The following is a 16,320-nucleotide window of genomic DNA, read 5'->3' as shown; positions in this document are numbered from 1 at the left end:
TCTTGTCCTATAACTACATACTCCTGTAAATGTCCCCCTACATCAAAATCTAACCCTGCAGTAAGCTGGCACACCCATCCTCCTGTGAGCCTGAAACCTTTGGGTAAACCACAGCCTGCTGAGACAAAGAGAGGTGTTCACACTTTCACCTGTGATCATCCATTCCTCCCCGTGTCCTCCAACCTGATCCCTCTCCAGCTGCACCCAGGGTGCAGAGCTTGCCTGGAGCCCGTGGGAGCACAGTTATGTCAAACACTACCCAGATCTTCCTCTTGCTTCCACATCTCCCAGCTGGCTCAAAAAGCTGTGGCCTATGATTTTCTAACCAACATAATACAGTCTTGGCTGTTCTTGTAGCCAAGGAGGGGTAGTTTTTGGAGACAGGAGTAAGTGGGAGTTAAAAGTACTGAAGGAAAAACATAGGCAAACAGCATGGATGAGATGAGCAGAACTGGGAGATAACACAGATGAAAGTTTGGTGATCAGGCCCTGACACAAGCCAAACTTTTGCCTCAAAATCTGCTTCACCAGGACAGCAGTATATCCTCCTGGAGGAGCCAGAGCCTGGATGTTTCAATCTCTCCACACAGAAAACAGCTTTTAAGGCCATGTCCAGGAAGGCAGCAGAAACTTAGGGCTAACACACTTCAGCAGCTGCTGCATTGCCTCTCCTGCCACAGAAGTTTCCAGCATAGAGACCGTCTCACCAGCTGTCTGACAACTCTCAACACCAAGCAGGGGAAAATGCTGCCTACTTGTTCACTTCTCCCCGTGAAAATGACTTCCCCATCAGCCTCCAGCTCTGTCCTCTGCTTCTGACTGATTCACAGGTGGCTTTTTTTTTTTTTTTCAGCTGTCAGACTTTTTTCCTCCTCTCTGCCTTTGCAGGAGATGAAAATTCAACTGCTGGACGAATGCTTACCTGCAAATTGGAGAAAGTGCATGGCAAGAAGGGGGAACGTGCTTGTGCCCTCCTTGTTCTTGCAAGGAAGGAAAGCAAGACAAGCAAACCTGTTCTTCAAAAAGAAAAATTAGACAACAGCAAGATTCTTTTCCCCCACCATTATTTGTATTTTGCCTCAGCTGTATCTTGGGTGTGAGGATGAGTATTAGTGGCAGGGACCTTTGAGGGCTTCAGGACACAGCTCAGGCTTGACCAGAGCATAAGCAACACACAGCAACAGACTCGGGGGCCACTCTCAGGGCAACCAGAGCACTGCCAAATCAGGCATCTGAATCCCTTTTTAGGTGTCCACATCCAAAATCCGAGCCCTGAATATTCATTTTCAACCACTGCTGATGCTTGTTGTCATCTGTCAGGCCCTGACCAAACCACCCAAGTCCCTGCAGTGGCACTGTTCCCCACCATCCCCTCCACGCTCACTCGTGGTTTATCAAGCCCGGGTTTCCTCTGCCATCCTGTGGCCTGCTCACTCTACACCATGAGCCTGCTGCTGCTTTTTGCATTTAGTGACTCTGAAAAATACGTATTTTGCCTGCAATTGACCATCCAGCAACTTTCTACGCTCTGAAAGGACTACCATCTATGTTGCATGGTACAGTGAACACTCTTGTCACAGCTGAGATATGCTGGCGGCTTCCAGTCTGTAAGATCTGTACAACTAGCCTTCAACTTGGATTTTTTTAGAGCAACATTAGCTTCTGCAGAGGCAGGCTAGGCCACAAAGATGTCCTTCTCCTCTCACTGCCTGTCCCCTCTTTTGTCTTTGGTTTGATACCAGAGTCCTCTCCTTTGCAGCAGTGGCAACGCTGGTATCACACGAAGGGCCTATCACACAGTCTGTCAGGGCCTCTCCAAGGCTGGAGAATTCATAGGCCTATTTCTTAGTTGGTTAAAATAAATAGATTTTTCTCCCAAGACAAAATAGTTTCCACTGAGAAGGCCAGTGTCCCCCATAACTGTCCTTCCTTGGATTATAAGAGAGCTATGCAAGGACATTGCTATTCATCTAACCATGTGTTTTACCTTCTCACTAATCAAAACCATCCCTGTTTTTCCTCTCAGAAGCTGACACGGGCTCCCATCCCAGCCTGTCTTTGAAGTTACAGATTCTGACTTTCACTGTCTTTTCCCTCCCAGGCCCTCATTTTGAAGCAAGGGATCATCCAAGGGACACCAATGTGTGTTCGCTCGAGAGCCCTCCAGCTCTGCTCCAGAGCACGAGCAGGCAAGACTGATGAACCAATATTCACCCTTCATCTCCAAGGCAAAGGCTTGCAAACCCATCCAATTCCAGCCTGGGAAGCAGGGCACATGCCATCAGCTCTCAGGGAGACAGGCAGGCAGCAGTGCCCACCCCAGGGGCAGAATAAATCCCAGCAACAGATCTGTCCTCTTTGGAAAAATAGATATGCAGGGATTTCCTGGGACAAAAATACTAATATTCCAGGAGTTCAACTAGATGATCCTTATGGATCTCTTCCAACTCAGGATATTCTATGACTCCAGCACTCATCAGGAGCTCACAGCCTGGGGGAAAGTCACTTTGGGAAAGAAACTGCAGTTTTCTGGCGCCCAGGGTGTCTTTCTAAAAGCTTCTCCTCCAGCTCAACTAGAAGTTATGGGTTTAACATAGAATCCCTGTCTTGGCAGATGATTTGATGAGCCATCAAAGCTGTCAAAACTCCCTCTGTAGTCAATTGTGTGTTTTATTCTGCCTTAGATATTTGTCATAGGACAGGATGGGTTATTCCTTGGCCAAACCTCTCATTGCCACACACAGAAGCAACCTGGCTGCCAACCCTAGAGGTAGTCCAAGGCACCCCACACAGAGGAATTCTACGTTTTGTGGCACGAAAGGTTGAACAGATGATCACAGTGATGAGAAAGTCATAAAAACATCAGTCACACACAAGGGTTATGACTCAATCTTGCTCCCTGGACATGGAAGGAAGCAAAGCCAGTCCTTCAAATTTCAAGGTTCTGGTGAATTTACGACATAAATTATTCATTGCCCTAAACAAAGACATTCTCTTATCTACCTCATCTCTACTTGCTGGAGCAATAAATATGGCTGCAATTAATTCTGGTGCAGAAGAGCCAATAAAATGAATTCTCTCCCATAAACCTTTCCTTCGGCATCCTATTCTAAGGGCACTAATGAAAACACATTGCCAGAATCTTTTTCAGACACACCATGATGAATTATGAAGGCACTGGAGGACATGGAAATGCAGATCCTTCTCAGGCTTTGGTCCTGCAATGGCAGAGACAACAGCAGCTCTGTCCTCTTGCCTTGACTGAGCTCAAGGCTTGCAGGGGCAGGGAGGGACACTTTCCACTGTCCCAGGTTGCTCCAAGCCCCATCCAGCCTGGCTTTGGACACTTCCAGGGATGGGGCAGCCACAGCTTCTCTGGGAACCTGTGCTAGGGCCTCCCCACCCTCACAGAGAGCAATTCCTTCCCAATATCCCATCTCACCCTGCCCTCTGGCAGTGGGAAGCCATTTCCCCTTATCCTGTCCCTCCATCCCTTGTCCCAAGTCCCTCTCCAGCTCTCCTGGAGCCCCTTTAGGCACTGGAAAGGACTCTCTGGAACCTTCTCTTGTCCAGGCTGAACACCTTCAGCTCTCCTAACCTGTTTCCAGAGCAGAAGGACTCCAGCCCTTGGACCATCTTCAGGGCCTCCTCTGGACTCGCTCCAACAGATTAAGGCCACAGCAAGACACATCTCTCCTTACAGTCAGAATTCTCCATCTCTGCCTGAGCAAGCAGCTCCTTGGACACCAACAGGGGTGAGCACGTACCTGCTCTCCCAACACTGAAACGAGCTCCCCAGTCCCTCCCTCCTCTTCTCCATTCACAAATCCCTCCACATCCTCAGAGCAATTACAGCTGTAGGTGGAAGCAGCATCCCAAACAACACAGCTAATACGTGTTCTCACACCAGGCTGCCTCATCAGGGCCCAGCAGAGTCCCAGATTAAGCGATAATCCTCGCCGCAGCCCGCGAGGGTGGATCAAGTCGCCGTTTCCATTTTACAAACAGAGGAGAGAAGGCAGAAAGATTAGCTGCCTTCCCTCAAGGAGCCCAGACCTCAGTCCTGGACTCAAATGAAACTAGTTTCTGTCCAAGAAGGGAGATGAGTCAGGTTACAGCCATGAACTGGAAATCACGGAGAGCCTGGTGCAGGCTGCAGGTTGGTAGTTTACTAAATGTAAGGAGGCTTAGGTCCCCAGCTTTGTTTGAGGCCAGTACTCTAGTATTTCTGGATAAATTGATTTTTCAACCCAAAAAGTAGCCTCTCAAACATTTTCACTAATCGTTTGCAGGATACTGGTATCCTCTCTCTCTCTTCTGGGCTGGAAGAACGCAGGGAAAACCATGTTCAGCCCACAGCATGGCATGAAGATGGTACAGATCTCACCCTCCTCTCCCCAGGAATGTAGGATTAACTGAGCACAGCCCAACGCCCCTTTTAAATGATTTGGGCTGAACCTGTGGAGCTTCAGCTGGTGGTGTCCCTTTTATTAGCCCTTCATTCAGCACACCCAGCACACCCATGGCTGTGGGTACACACATAGCCTCCTTCCTCTCTTCTCTGCTCATCCATACAGGGAATTTGGCCTTTAGTGACATGGTGTATCCCATCCTGGGTGTTTAAACATGTTGGGATCTTCAGTGGTGATCAGTGAAAGCTTTGAATGCTGCGTGCAAAGGGCCAGGAGGCTGAGAACCAAAGGGACAGGGCATGAAAAGGGCACTCAGGATATACATCCTCCATTACCTGCCACTGCAGGGCAACCAGCACCCCAAAAGTGTAATTATTTCACTCATTCCAGATGTTTGCCTGGAGAGAGATTGCTCTCCCCTTGACTACAGAAGAAGCATAGCAACAAAGCAGGGACAACAGTGTCACACACAGACAACTGTGGGTGTCTGACCCAGATGAGCTGAATCCCTTTCCTTCATCCACTCTGTTGCTGCCACCTAGGCAGAATATGCTCCCACTGTGCAGAAACACCCAGCACCTTCTGGTTTTCAGCATCACATTTTTCTAAGCCTACTAGTGCCTTGAAAATCCATTTCATAATAAATTTTGCAAGTGCAACCTCCTGCCTAATTGATTTAGAGAAAACAAAGGGTCGGTGGCGCCCTCCAACACCCTGTCAGCATCCTCCTGCTCAAATTTTAGCTGCTTCATATCAGGTGCCCATTGTAAAGGGTCTGTGGTGCTTGCCAACATCCCCCTAACATCCTCTAGTCCCACTTTGCTGCTGCTGGGCACAGAGACACTCACCCCATGCCTTCCTGTGCAGGCTCTCACACCCGAGCATCCTTCCCACATCTCTGGTCCTCAAGGCCTCTCTAAGCCCTACCTGCTCCCACATGCTCAGATGTCCATTCTCCTCCCCTGAAGGCCCATTGAGCACCCCCCCTGTTTGGAAGGAGCATATGGCAGGGCAGATGGGGTGTTAATGCAGCAGCTGGCGCGGGGCGGCGCGGGATTCCGCACGGTGGGCACGCGCTGCCTGCAAACAAGGAGCCCACGTGTGTGAGGTGGACACACCCCTGACCACTTTGGACATCCCTGCCTGATTTGGGGGGTCGGTGGCAGTGGCTACGACCCCTCCCCGCTGCTGGGATTTGCTCTCATGCTACTCATCGGGGCACCAGGGAGGGAGTTTCATTCCTTGTTGGCATCTGGAGTCATCTTCGTGTTTCATTCTCCCTCATTCTTGCATGTTTTCTTCAGAGCATCACCAGGTGGGACATGGGCATTTATCTCTGGTGGGGTTTTGTTTTTTTTGTTTTGGTTGGTTTTGGTTTGGGTTTGGGGTTTTTTGGGGGGGAGGGGGAAGCTGTTGTCAGCCTTCCACCCTCAGAGACAAACCCCTGCCACAGACACCTCCAAATGTAGAGCACGGTCCCCTGAACCAGCCACAGCCACACATGTCCCTGACGTGGCTCCTGCTGCTCTCACCAGCTCATCTCAGCATGGTCTCCTCCAGAAAAGTTCCTTTCTTTTTCCACCTTGCTCCAAATTTCTTCCTCACCAGCTGGATAGTAATCTGCACAGCAGCCAGCTGAATCAGACAGCGATGCTGGAGACAAGGAGATGGGGGTTCCTGGGGATGCTCCCTCCTAACATGTAATTTAACAGACTGATGATGCCATTGCCAAGGTTGACCACTCCCCAGGGATGATTTGCACCCATGCAAGGACCACGTGTAGAGGGTAGGCTGGCAGCACACACACAGGTACCTGTGTGCTGCAAAAGGGCACCATCAATAAACCTCTGGCCCTCCCTGTGCCTCAGTTTCCCCCCCAAAATAATATTGTCTTCTATGTAAAATTCGGTGAGGATAACAGCTAAATGCATATTAGATGTATGTAGGTCCGTGTATGTATTTACACATATATTAGGGTTGTTGAATCTATTTGGAAGTAGATACATCATATTTCTGCTCCAGGGGAAAAGGATCCCAAGCGCTTGGAGCTGCAATAACCTCTGTCCTGGGCTAAGCTGACTGAACACAAGCAGGACAGTGGGCAGCTGTATGAGGAGCAGAGCTGCATGTGGTGACTACGCTCAGCTCACAGAACCATGGAATCATTTAGGTGGGAAAAGCCCTCTAAGATCACCGACTCCCACCATTCCCCCAGCACTGCCAAGGCCACCAGTAATCCATGTCCCCAGGTGCCATATCCACATGGCTTTAAGTCCCTCCAGGGATGAGAATTCCACCACTGCCCTGGGCAGCTGTGCCACAGCTGGACAACCCTTTCCACTACGAGTTTTTCCCTCATATCCAACCTAAACCTGCCCTGGCATGACTTGGGCTATTTTCTCTTGTCACTTGGGAGCAGAGCCCGACCCCCACCTGGCTCCCCGCTCCTGTCAGGGAGTTGCAGAGCCAGAAGGTCCCCCCTGAGCCTCCTTTTCTCCAGGATGAGCCCCCCCAGCTCCCTCAGACGCTCCTGCTGCTCCAGACCCTTCCCCAGCTCCGTTCCCTTCCCTGCACACGCTCCAGCCCCTCAATCTCTCTCTTGTCTGAGGGGCCCAGAACTGGATACAGCACTCGAGGTGCAACCTCACTGTCTCCTCGTGGGAGATTTTCTTCCCCCTCCCACAGAGCTTCCACTCACTCTTCACTCTACTCATCCAGCTCCTGTCTTTAAATCTTGGTGTGTCACAGCCTGGCTCTTTCAGCCCTGCAGCAACACTCAGAACAAATTGCTGCTCACCTTCACTTCTGATCCAAGGACCACGTCTCAGAAAGTTTGTGAGAACTTGGTATTTCCAGCTGATTTTTCAAAGAATATATCATCCAAAATCCTCCAAAAACATCCCATAAAAGCTGCTTATATGAGAACCCCGTTTCTGAGAACTCAGGGGTGAAGCCTTAAATTTTTCCCAAACGATGCAAAAACTCCAGATAACATTGCAGAAGTTGGTCCCACCGAGACAACCCTGTCCTGTTTGCTATGGAAACTGAGTTAACAGCTACACCTTAAAGACAGGCAGGTTCCCTACGAGGATTTGCCGGAGGTTACCCAAGAGCAGAGGAGAGTTTTAGCTGACAGACAGGGTCTGTCCTTAAAACCTCAGCCCCTGCCTGGTTTGGCTTTCCATCTCCTGCCCGCAAATTGGCTGCCTGAATTTCAGATGACCCCTGAGGCTCGAGGCACTGCATGAACTATTAGGAAGCCTGATCGGATTTGTGACATCTCAGTCAGTGTCATCTCTGCAGAAAGAAAGAAATAAAGCAAAACTTTGGGGGTTGCAGCTCGGCACTGCTCTTTGGCTTCTTCTTTGGTTATTTGCATTTATGGTTTCTAGCCTCAATTCCTAAGGAAATGAACTTTATATAATAGCATGAGATTTATATTTGTCATCTCTACTTGACTGAACTGGGCAAAATTATTAGTGGTACCATGAGGGGAAGCAGGAAATATCAGCTGAGGCCACACTGGGCATCAGAGGGTCCAGTCCTGGCTTACCTCCTCGGGAATAATCTCCAAAAAAATCAGGGGTCTCATGAGGCCACCAATAGCTGTGGCATGTTCCCAGCCTCACTGGCCTAATTATTTGGTTGTGGTTAACTAAGGGTAAAAAATTCTTACAATCATAGAAATATTTAGGTTGGAAAAGACCCTTAAGGTCATTGAGTCCATCCATTAAACTCCCTCTGATGTGGCTGAAGTTTGTATTTTCTCTGCCTGGCAGGTAGATGTGGATAGGGGTGATGAGAGGTGGTGGGGGATCGTGGATGCCCTGGGGCAACTGAGACCCCAAAACAGCTCCAGGTGTGGGTACCAGCCCTCTAATGTCATGGTGCTGATAACACCAAGGTTGTGGGGTCGATCCCTTTGGGCCATTCACGTAAGAGCTGGATTCGACGATCCTTGTGGGTCCTTTCCAGCTCACGTGTGTTCTGTGTAATTTCTAAGTCCCCAGCATCGCTTCTGCGGCAGAGCTGCCAGCAGGCCACCACACGAGGGCAGTCCAAGTTTGAGTGTGCCGGGAGCTGCACAAAGCAGGTGCACAGACCTCGGGGGAAAAAAAAACCACCCCAATTGTACTTAAATATTATTTTTTTTTCCCTGCACAGTATTTCATGCCGGGGTTGGGGTTATCACCAGGGGCTGCTCCTCAGCCCAGGCACCCCTGTGGTGACAGCCCAGATGCCACATGAAGGGTCACCCAGGGGGGCCACCACAAAACGGTCTGTCACCCACCTTACCATCATTTGATCACAGAATCATTTGGGTTGGAAAAGACCCCATGGATAATCAAGTCCAAACATTAACCTGGTGCTGTAACTTCTGCAGCCCCACAGCAGCGTTAAGGACACACGAGCCACTCGGTGCTTCAGGTAACAGTTTATTTTCTCCAGGGTGTAAGATGTGCAGCAGGTACGTGTACAGGACCGCTGTTTTCTTAGCCAAGAGGAGTCGCAACCAAACAAGAGACTGAAACAAAGAAACCTAACAGTATCCTGCCCTACAGCAAATAGTGCAAGTCATGTAAAACATCAGTTCAACACAGGAAAACAAGGGAAAAAAAAATAGGTATTTCCAAGCCACAGGTATTTTCTCTCCTTCTGGAGGAGATCCCAAAGGTGGGGCTGGGAGGTGGGAAGGAGCTCAGTTCAGTTGGGCTCGGACTATGTGGGGTTCCACAAGAAGGGGTTTTTCACTCTTCCCTTTTTATTTTTGGCTTGGAAAGAAACTCAGGCGCAGATCAAGGAGGTGCACACTGTCAGAGGCACCAAAAGGCAGACCCTAAAACCCGGCTGTGGGCGACCTGCTGCCAAACACAACGTCTTCTCAGAACGGAGATGGTTTGGGGGTCTTGCTTCATTTACTCACTTATCTTAAAACTTTCCTCTGCAACCACAAAATCCTTCAGCTTCAGGGCACTGAGACTGTAAACAAAGCACTAATCTCCTCCAAAATGGGTGGGAAAGGATGGGGGGGCATCGAAGGTCCCAGGGGGCTGCAGGCAGAGCACGAACAGAGCAGAGATCTGGCGGCATTTGTAGCACCACTGGTGTCACTGGGAGTCCTGCTGAGGGCCACATATTTGAGTATAAAACATTTTAGGCTCTCCTTTTATTTTTTTTTTTTCTGCAGGTGATTGGCAGATGGAAAAGCCTCTCACTCCCCCGAACTGCAGGCTCACTCTTTCCTTTTTAAAATACATTTAATTTTTTATTTTGTATGCAATTTCTCCTGCACGACTGCAGGAAGAGGCTTTTGCAACACTCAGCAAAGGGTCTTCAGCCAAGGGCAAGGAGCTGCCCATCCAGCTCCCTGCCACTTGCACTCAGGAGATGCTCCTTTGGCAGCAAACCCTGGTGCAAGCAAACACTGCATGTGCAGCATCACCCCCTGCACTGGTTCCCCCTCCACGGCCTGGATGCTCCAGCAGATAACAGCAGCTGTTCAGGGGCAAGCGTGTGGCCATATGTTGCTGCTAACAAGCATTTACTGGAGCTGGTTCCTTTCTGTGATTCCCATGTGTCTGATTAACTCACAGCTCCTCCTAGCAATTTTCAGATTTTTCACTCTCCCCCTTGCAAATCTCCCTCTATTTTTTTGTTTTGTTTGGTTTGGTTTGGTTTTTTGTTTTGTTGCTGTTTTGGCTTTATAAGCAAACCAGAATATGAGTATAAAATGGGGTCAAAAAGTGCAAGATTTGGGGAAAAAAAAGTATATTTAAATAGCTAAAAAGTCATTAATCTAATTTTATAATTTTTTTATGCTCAGAAACACACTATTTCTGGGATGACCCTGCCGTGGTCATGCCGACTCCAAGCACAGATGAGATGCTCAGTGACCAACCACCTGCCCTGGGAGGGAGATTGACATTTCCATCTTCCCAAGACACGTTTTTGGATTCTGCCTGCAGATCTGGACCCCTACCTGAGCATCTGATGCTGTGGGGTCCTTCTCAGGAGTGAGAAGGAAGGAAAATAACCTGTGGCTGTAAGAACTTGAGATGTTTTTTACTGGGATTGCAGCAGGGTGTACAACCCATGGGCCTGAATCCCTGGTCCCCAGGCTTGGGAGGAGGGGCTTGGATCCTTATTTACCACTGCATTCCCAGTTAAAACAGACTGGGGAGAAATCAAGCTGACTGACCTGGGTCCCTGGGCTGTGCCAGCATCCCGTCCTCTTGGGAAATGTTTTTCCAGAGGCTGCCCCATCAGCTGAGCAGAGAGGAGGGCGCTGCGGTGATGGGAACATCCCTTATCTCATGGAGCTATGGGAAAGGAAAGCACCCTGGTAGGTAGCAGAGACAGGTGCTGTCAAAGGTGATTCATCCCACCCTTGGGAGGTCCAGCGTGGGTGGAGTGAATCACCCTCCCTCAGTACCTGCCTCCCTCCAGAGTCAGGACAGCTCCAGAGGAAGGCTGGAGATCACGTTGCAGGTTAGGACATCCAAAACTAAAAAGTGTCAACATGTAGGTGTCTCAATATGCACAGGGTACTTGTTACTTCACTTCCAAATGGGTGAGTGACGTGGGATTAGTCCCACCATTCCTACCTGGCACTTATTTTCCAGCTTTTGCACCTCCTTCAGAAAATAGCAAGGAAATTCTGCAACTCCTGAGTGGCCACATGAATTATAGGGCTCATGTTTGCATCAGCTGTGCTCACAGAATCACAGAATCATTAAAGGATTTGGGTTGGAAGTGACCTTGAAAGGTCATCTAGTTCAATTCCCTGCCATGGGCAGGGACACCTTCCACTAAAACAGGTTGCTCCAAGCCCCATCCAACCTTGATCTCAATATTTCCAGTGATGGGGCAGTCACCAACTCTCTGGGCAACTTGTTCCAGTGTTCTGCCACCCTCATTGTAAAAAATTTTTATATCTGGTCTGAATCTCCCCTCTTTCAGTTTAAAACCATTTCCCCTTGTTCTATTGCAACAGTCCTGCTAAAAAAGTTTGTCCCAATCTTTCTTCTAAACCCCCTTTAGGCCCTGGAAGGGGCTCTCAGGTTTCCCCAGAGCTTTCTCTTCTCCAGGTGAACACCCCCAGCTCTCCCAGCCTGGCTCCAGAGCAGAGGGGCTCCAGCCCTTGGAGCATCTCTGTGGCCTCCTCTGGACTCGCTCCAGCAGCTCCAGGACCTTCTGATGTTGCTCCCCAGGGCTGGAGGCAGCTCTGCAGTGGGATCTCACCTGAGGGGGCAGAGGGGCAGAATTCCCCCCTCCCCTGCTGCCCACGCTGTGGGATCAGTCCACTGATCATCAGTCCCTGCTGCAGCCAGGCCTCTGGAGCCTGGCGAGATGAATAAGAAGCCACCACACCCTGAGCTGGGACAGAGCCCTGAGACCCTCCAGTCCAAAGCTGCTGTTCAGCACACCCATCCTGGCTGTGAAAAGGAAGCAGAGCCCCAGGAAGGCAACCTCCACGCTTAGCTGGGCTCACATGTGGATACCTGTGGCCTGGACTCACCACACAACATCAAAACGGGAAGAAATAGGGTTTTCTCTAATCCTCCCTCTGCCCCCCAAAACACAATCACTGCCAGCACTCAGGTCCCTCCAACCCTACCCAACCCAGCGCCAACGCGGGAAAATCAACCTTAACTCCGCAATCATCGCCAGCATCACAACGCCCACGGCCCCTCGGGGTGGAGCCCGTACCAGCTCGATGCTTCGTTCAGAAGTGATCGTTTCAGCTTTCCAAAAGGTGCCTTTGGAAAGCACAGATCTGTGTGCCAGGCAAACATCCGAAAAGCTGAGGCCACGCGGGTCAGCAACTGCAGCGGCTTTGCCTTCTCATCGTGGCCACAGGCAAGAGAATCAAGTCCTGCTAATAATTTAAAAGCATCAATTAATACAGTTTAATAAATACATAAAAGAATCTAGTCTCTCTCTTTTTTTTTTTTTTCCCATCCACTTTTTAGCATCGATCAAAGTTAAGGGTGATTGTCCCGTGAGTAACTAAGGCAAATTTCTTTGTCTCTGTGTGTATGTGTGTGTGTATGCGTGTGTGTTTCTCTCTACTTTTTTGTTTTGATTTTTTTCCGTTGTTTTGTACATAAAGCAATCACATAAAAATAGTTATAAATAGAAAAATTGCAAAGGTTTATCCCCACTTAGACAAATAGGAAAAAAAAAAAAAAAAAGAAAAAAAGAACCCAACCAACCTAACAAACAAACCGAGACAGAAAAAACACCTTGCTTCAAGTCCTTGCAGATTATACAGTACTCAGCATCTTTGGATATTTTACAATGACTCCGAATAGTAGACAAAAAAACACCTGAAGGAACCAGTCATCTGCAAAATGTTGCTTGTTGTAAGAACTTGATATGGATTAAAAAGAAAAAGTTTGTTGCAGTTTTAAGAAGATTTTTTTTTTCTTCTTCTCTTTTTCTCTCCGTTGACTTTCGTTGCACGTGGAGTCTCTGTGGATTTCTTTTGTGGAGGAGGAAGCGAGCGCTGGGCAGTTCCTTGGGATCACTCTGCTACGGGTGGTCTCAGAGCAGAAGTCCTTCAAACCCTCATGGGGGCAGAACCCAGATCCCGTGTGTCCCCCTCCATGCTCTGGTGGGGAGGTTCTCATCCAGCCACCACTTCACTGATGGACAAACCAAAAAGTTCATGAACCCGCGGTCCTCTCATTCCCTTTGATTTTGCTGACGTTGAAAGGTAACAGTAAAAAGAGAAATAAAAAAGCCCCAGTTTGTACCATTTACATATTCAAGTGCTGGTTTCATGTAAAACCAGCTTCCTGGGACACTCACTGCAAGACATGTCAGCCAATGCTTGAAACTGGGGTCCCACCACATCTCCCTCCCATGGCTCATCTAAGAGGAGCCATGGGAGGCAGATGTTCACCAAAACCCTTTATCCATCAGAGTAGCTCATGGTTTCAGAGCTGAAGGAGGCTGACAGGGCAATTCCAGCCAATCTGCTGCTCTTTTGGCCTCAAAAGAACCCTTAGATGGAGTAGCCAAGATGGGGTCTGCAGGGATGCTAGGGAGACACCCCAAACCTGTTGGTCACCTTCAGCTTGGAGCACCCTAAATATGTTACCCTCTTATCTTTTGAGCTAACAAAGAGTGAAGAAATAGCATTTCTGCTTGCTGGCAAGTAGACAAGACACCTTTAGTGAACTTCTTTTTCACAAAGATCCCTTGAGACAAGCAGCAGGGATATTTCCACACTCAATTTTTTCCCATCGACACACATGAGTGTGTTTTGTAAATTTTTGTCAACAAAATATATATATATAGGAATTCGAGGGAACTAAGGACAGAACCCCAGACTTTTCAGAGTGGTCAGTGGCGGCGAATTCTGACTCTTTGGTTTGAAACGACTTTTTCATTTCCAAATTCCCACGTGGTTCATTTTCGCAAAGCAAGGGTTTAATGAAAGCTCAATATTGAAACATTTCTGATTCTTCCAAAACTTTTCCTTCACCTTTTCAAGCAACTGAAGTTAAAATACTCAAAATAGGCTTTGGTTCTCCTTTTGAAATTTTGAAATAGCTAAAGAACCAAAATAAGTAAATCCCCCTTTTACACCCAGCTTTGCAGCTGGGTGATTTTTTATCTCCTTTTTTTTTTTTTTTTTTTTAATGTTTTTAGGGTCCCAACTCATGCTGCAGATCAAGGGCTTTCACCAGCCCTGTAAATCCGATATACTGCTGAGAAAGTCAAAGGCCAGGATCCTCCCTCTCCCAACATGGCTGCTTGACCCTCCCCTTTATCCCTTGTAGGATAAATATTGCTGCCAGACATGGGAATTAATTAAAAAACAAAAAAAAACAAACCGAACCAAAGAAACAAACAAAAACAAAATCAAAAAAAGAATACAAAAAAAAAATCAAAAAGAGAAAAGTCCTTTTGACCAAAAGGGCCAAGGAATGTAACAGAACAAAACCAAGTCTGGACGGCTTGTTGGTGTCCAGTGGGCTCTGCAGGTGGAAAATGGGGAGTATTTCCCCCAGAAGAGCCATCTCAAAGTGATGGCTGTGCCCTGGACTAAGGCAAGTGACATTTTCGGGAGTGTTGAAGAGAGCAGCAGTCCTGGCCTGGCCTTCCCAGATGGAGCCATGAGTGGTGGGTGGCTGGGTGGGACAGCGAGTGCCTGATGGCCCCAAAGCCAAGTGCATCCAGAGTCTAAAGTGCCAGTGGCCAGGGGGCACAGCACCTGCCCACTCCTTGCTCTCCCCAGGGACAACCCAGTGCCCCAAGCCCCATGTCAGCAAGGGGACAAAGAGTTTATTGGGAGTCCAGTGACGCAAAAGGGCAGGTGGGGGCCCCGAGGGAGCTGGCTGCCTTGCTGGGAAGAGAGCAGGCGCATGGTGGGACCGGGAGTGGGTTTAGTTGCTTGCCTCTGAGATGGGAGCCACGTGGCCCAGCCCTGCCAGGCCACTGAAGCCTGTGCTCCAAGGGTCGGGGAGCGGGAAGAAGGGCTGGGCAGCGAGGTTTTCGTTGTGGCCCAGGGCGAAGGCGAAGATCCCCGCGTTCCTCTCCATGTCCATCTGGGCCCGCCTGAAGAGCTTCCTCTGGGTCTCCTCGAACTGGCTCTCCAGCTCCTGCAGGCTGAAGGAGGCCTTGGCCCCGCTCAAGAAGTGCTTGGGGCTGGGGCCGGGAAGGCACATGGCCGTGCTGCCGAGGTGGCCGCTCATCTCCTCCAGCGTGGGCGGCATCACGAAGCCGCTCTCCACGGGCGGGCCGCCGGGGGCGAAGAGCAGGCCGGCCGCCCGCCACGCCGCCGGCTTGCGGCCGCGCCGGGGCCGCGCGATCCGGCAGCTCTGCCGCTTGATGTGGCGGTGCAGGTGGTCGGAGCGGGTGAAGCTCTTGTAGCAGAACTCGCACTGGTAGGGCCGGATGCCCGTGTGGATGCGCATGTGGTTCTTCAGGTCGTAGTTGTGCACGAACTTGGCGTTGCAGTGGATGCACAGGTACGGCCGCTCCCCCGTGTGCTTCCGCATGTGGATCTTGAGCTTGTCCTGCCTGCAAGAGGGAAAAAAAGGCACTCGGTCAGGGCGGCGTGGGCTGGAAGGGGTGGGGTTGGATTTGCTCTTTGGTTCAGGAGAGGAAAGGTGGGAAGCCTGTCTTGGGGCTTCCCCCACTGTGTGGATGCTCTTGCAGGTTGACCTCTGCATTCACCTTCTCTTTCCTGGGCACCTAAACATCACACACACACGTCAGGAGTTTGCAGCCCATCCCAGAGAGATCAAAACCAGCTTAAATTGGAGGAAAAAAGCCCTCTGGAATAAACTCCAAAACCAGGGAAACATAGCATCATTAAGGCTGGAGAAGACCCCTAAGATCATCAAGTCCAACCATTCCCCCAGCACTGCCAAGGCCACCACTCACCCTTGTCCCCAGGTGCCACATCCACAGGGCTTTTAAATCCCTCCAGGGATGGGGACTCTACCACTGCCCTGGGCAGCCTGTGCCAGGGATGGACAACCCTTTCAGTGAAGAAATTTTCTGTAGTATCCAATCTAAACCTCCTCTGGTGCAACCTGAGGCCATTTCCCCTTCCTTGGGGAGCAGAGCCTGACCCTCACTTGGCTCCAACCCTCCTGTCAGAGAGTTACAAAGGGTAAGTATCTAAACATGGGAATATATCTATCCATGTATATCTAAATAAGGGAATAGCTAATTTAGCACAGCCCTATTCCTGCTTGCAAGTAAAGAAATTTGTTCAGATTCAAGAGTCTGGCACCGTGGGCTGAAAATACTGCTTAATTTAAGTCCCTCTTGGATTTTCCTTTCATTTTATCCTTGCACTGACCACACGGTGTCTCAGGAGGCTTTCATTTGGAGCAGGAGCATCACAGAGGGTGGTGCTGGCAGAGGTGCAGCTCCCAGGCACTCA

At 49.5% G+C, this 16,320-nt stretch overlaps 1 protein-coding gene across 4 annotated transcripts in view; it reads right to left on the bottom strand.

Moving 5' to 3' along the window:
- Positions 1-8,835: 8,835 nt before the first annotated feature.
- ZBTB7C (zinc finger and BTB domain containing 7C) overlaps positions 8,836-16,320 on the bottom strand; it is a 155,337-nt gene continuing 147,852 nt past the window's right edge. For all 4 annotated transcript variants that reach the window (XM_064642952.1, XM_064642953.1, XM_064642954.1 and 1 more), the window contains one exon: positions 8,836-15,446. In XM_064642952.1, the coding sequence (XP_064499022.1) occupies positions 14,810-15,446 (637 nt within the window). In that variant the 3' untranslated portion in view covers positions 8,836-14,809. The remainder of the gene's footprint in view (positions 15,447-16,320) is intronic.

This window comes from Pseudopipra pipra, chromosome Z (genome assembly GCF_036250125.1).
Source record: "Pseudopipra pipra isolate bDixPip1 chromosome Z, bDixPip1.hap1, whole genome shotgun sequence".
In the NCBI taxonomy this organism is placed as follows: Eukaryota; Metazoa; Chordata; class Aves; order Passeriformes; family Pipridae; genus Pseudopipra; species Pseudopipra pipra.
Note: the sequence above shows the minus strand (reverse complement) of the source record. Positions and strands in the feature narration are given on the sequence as shown.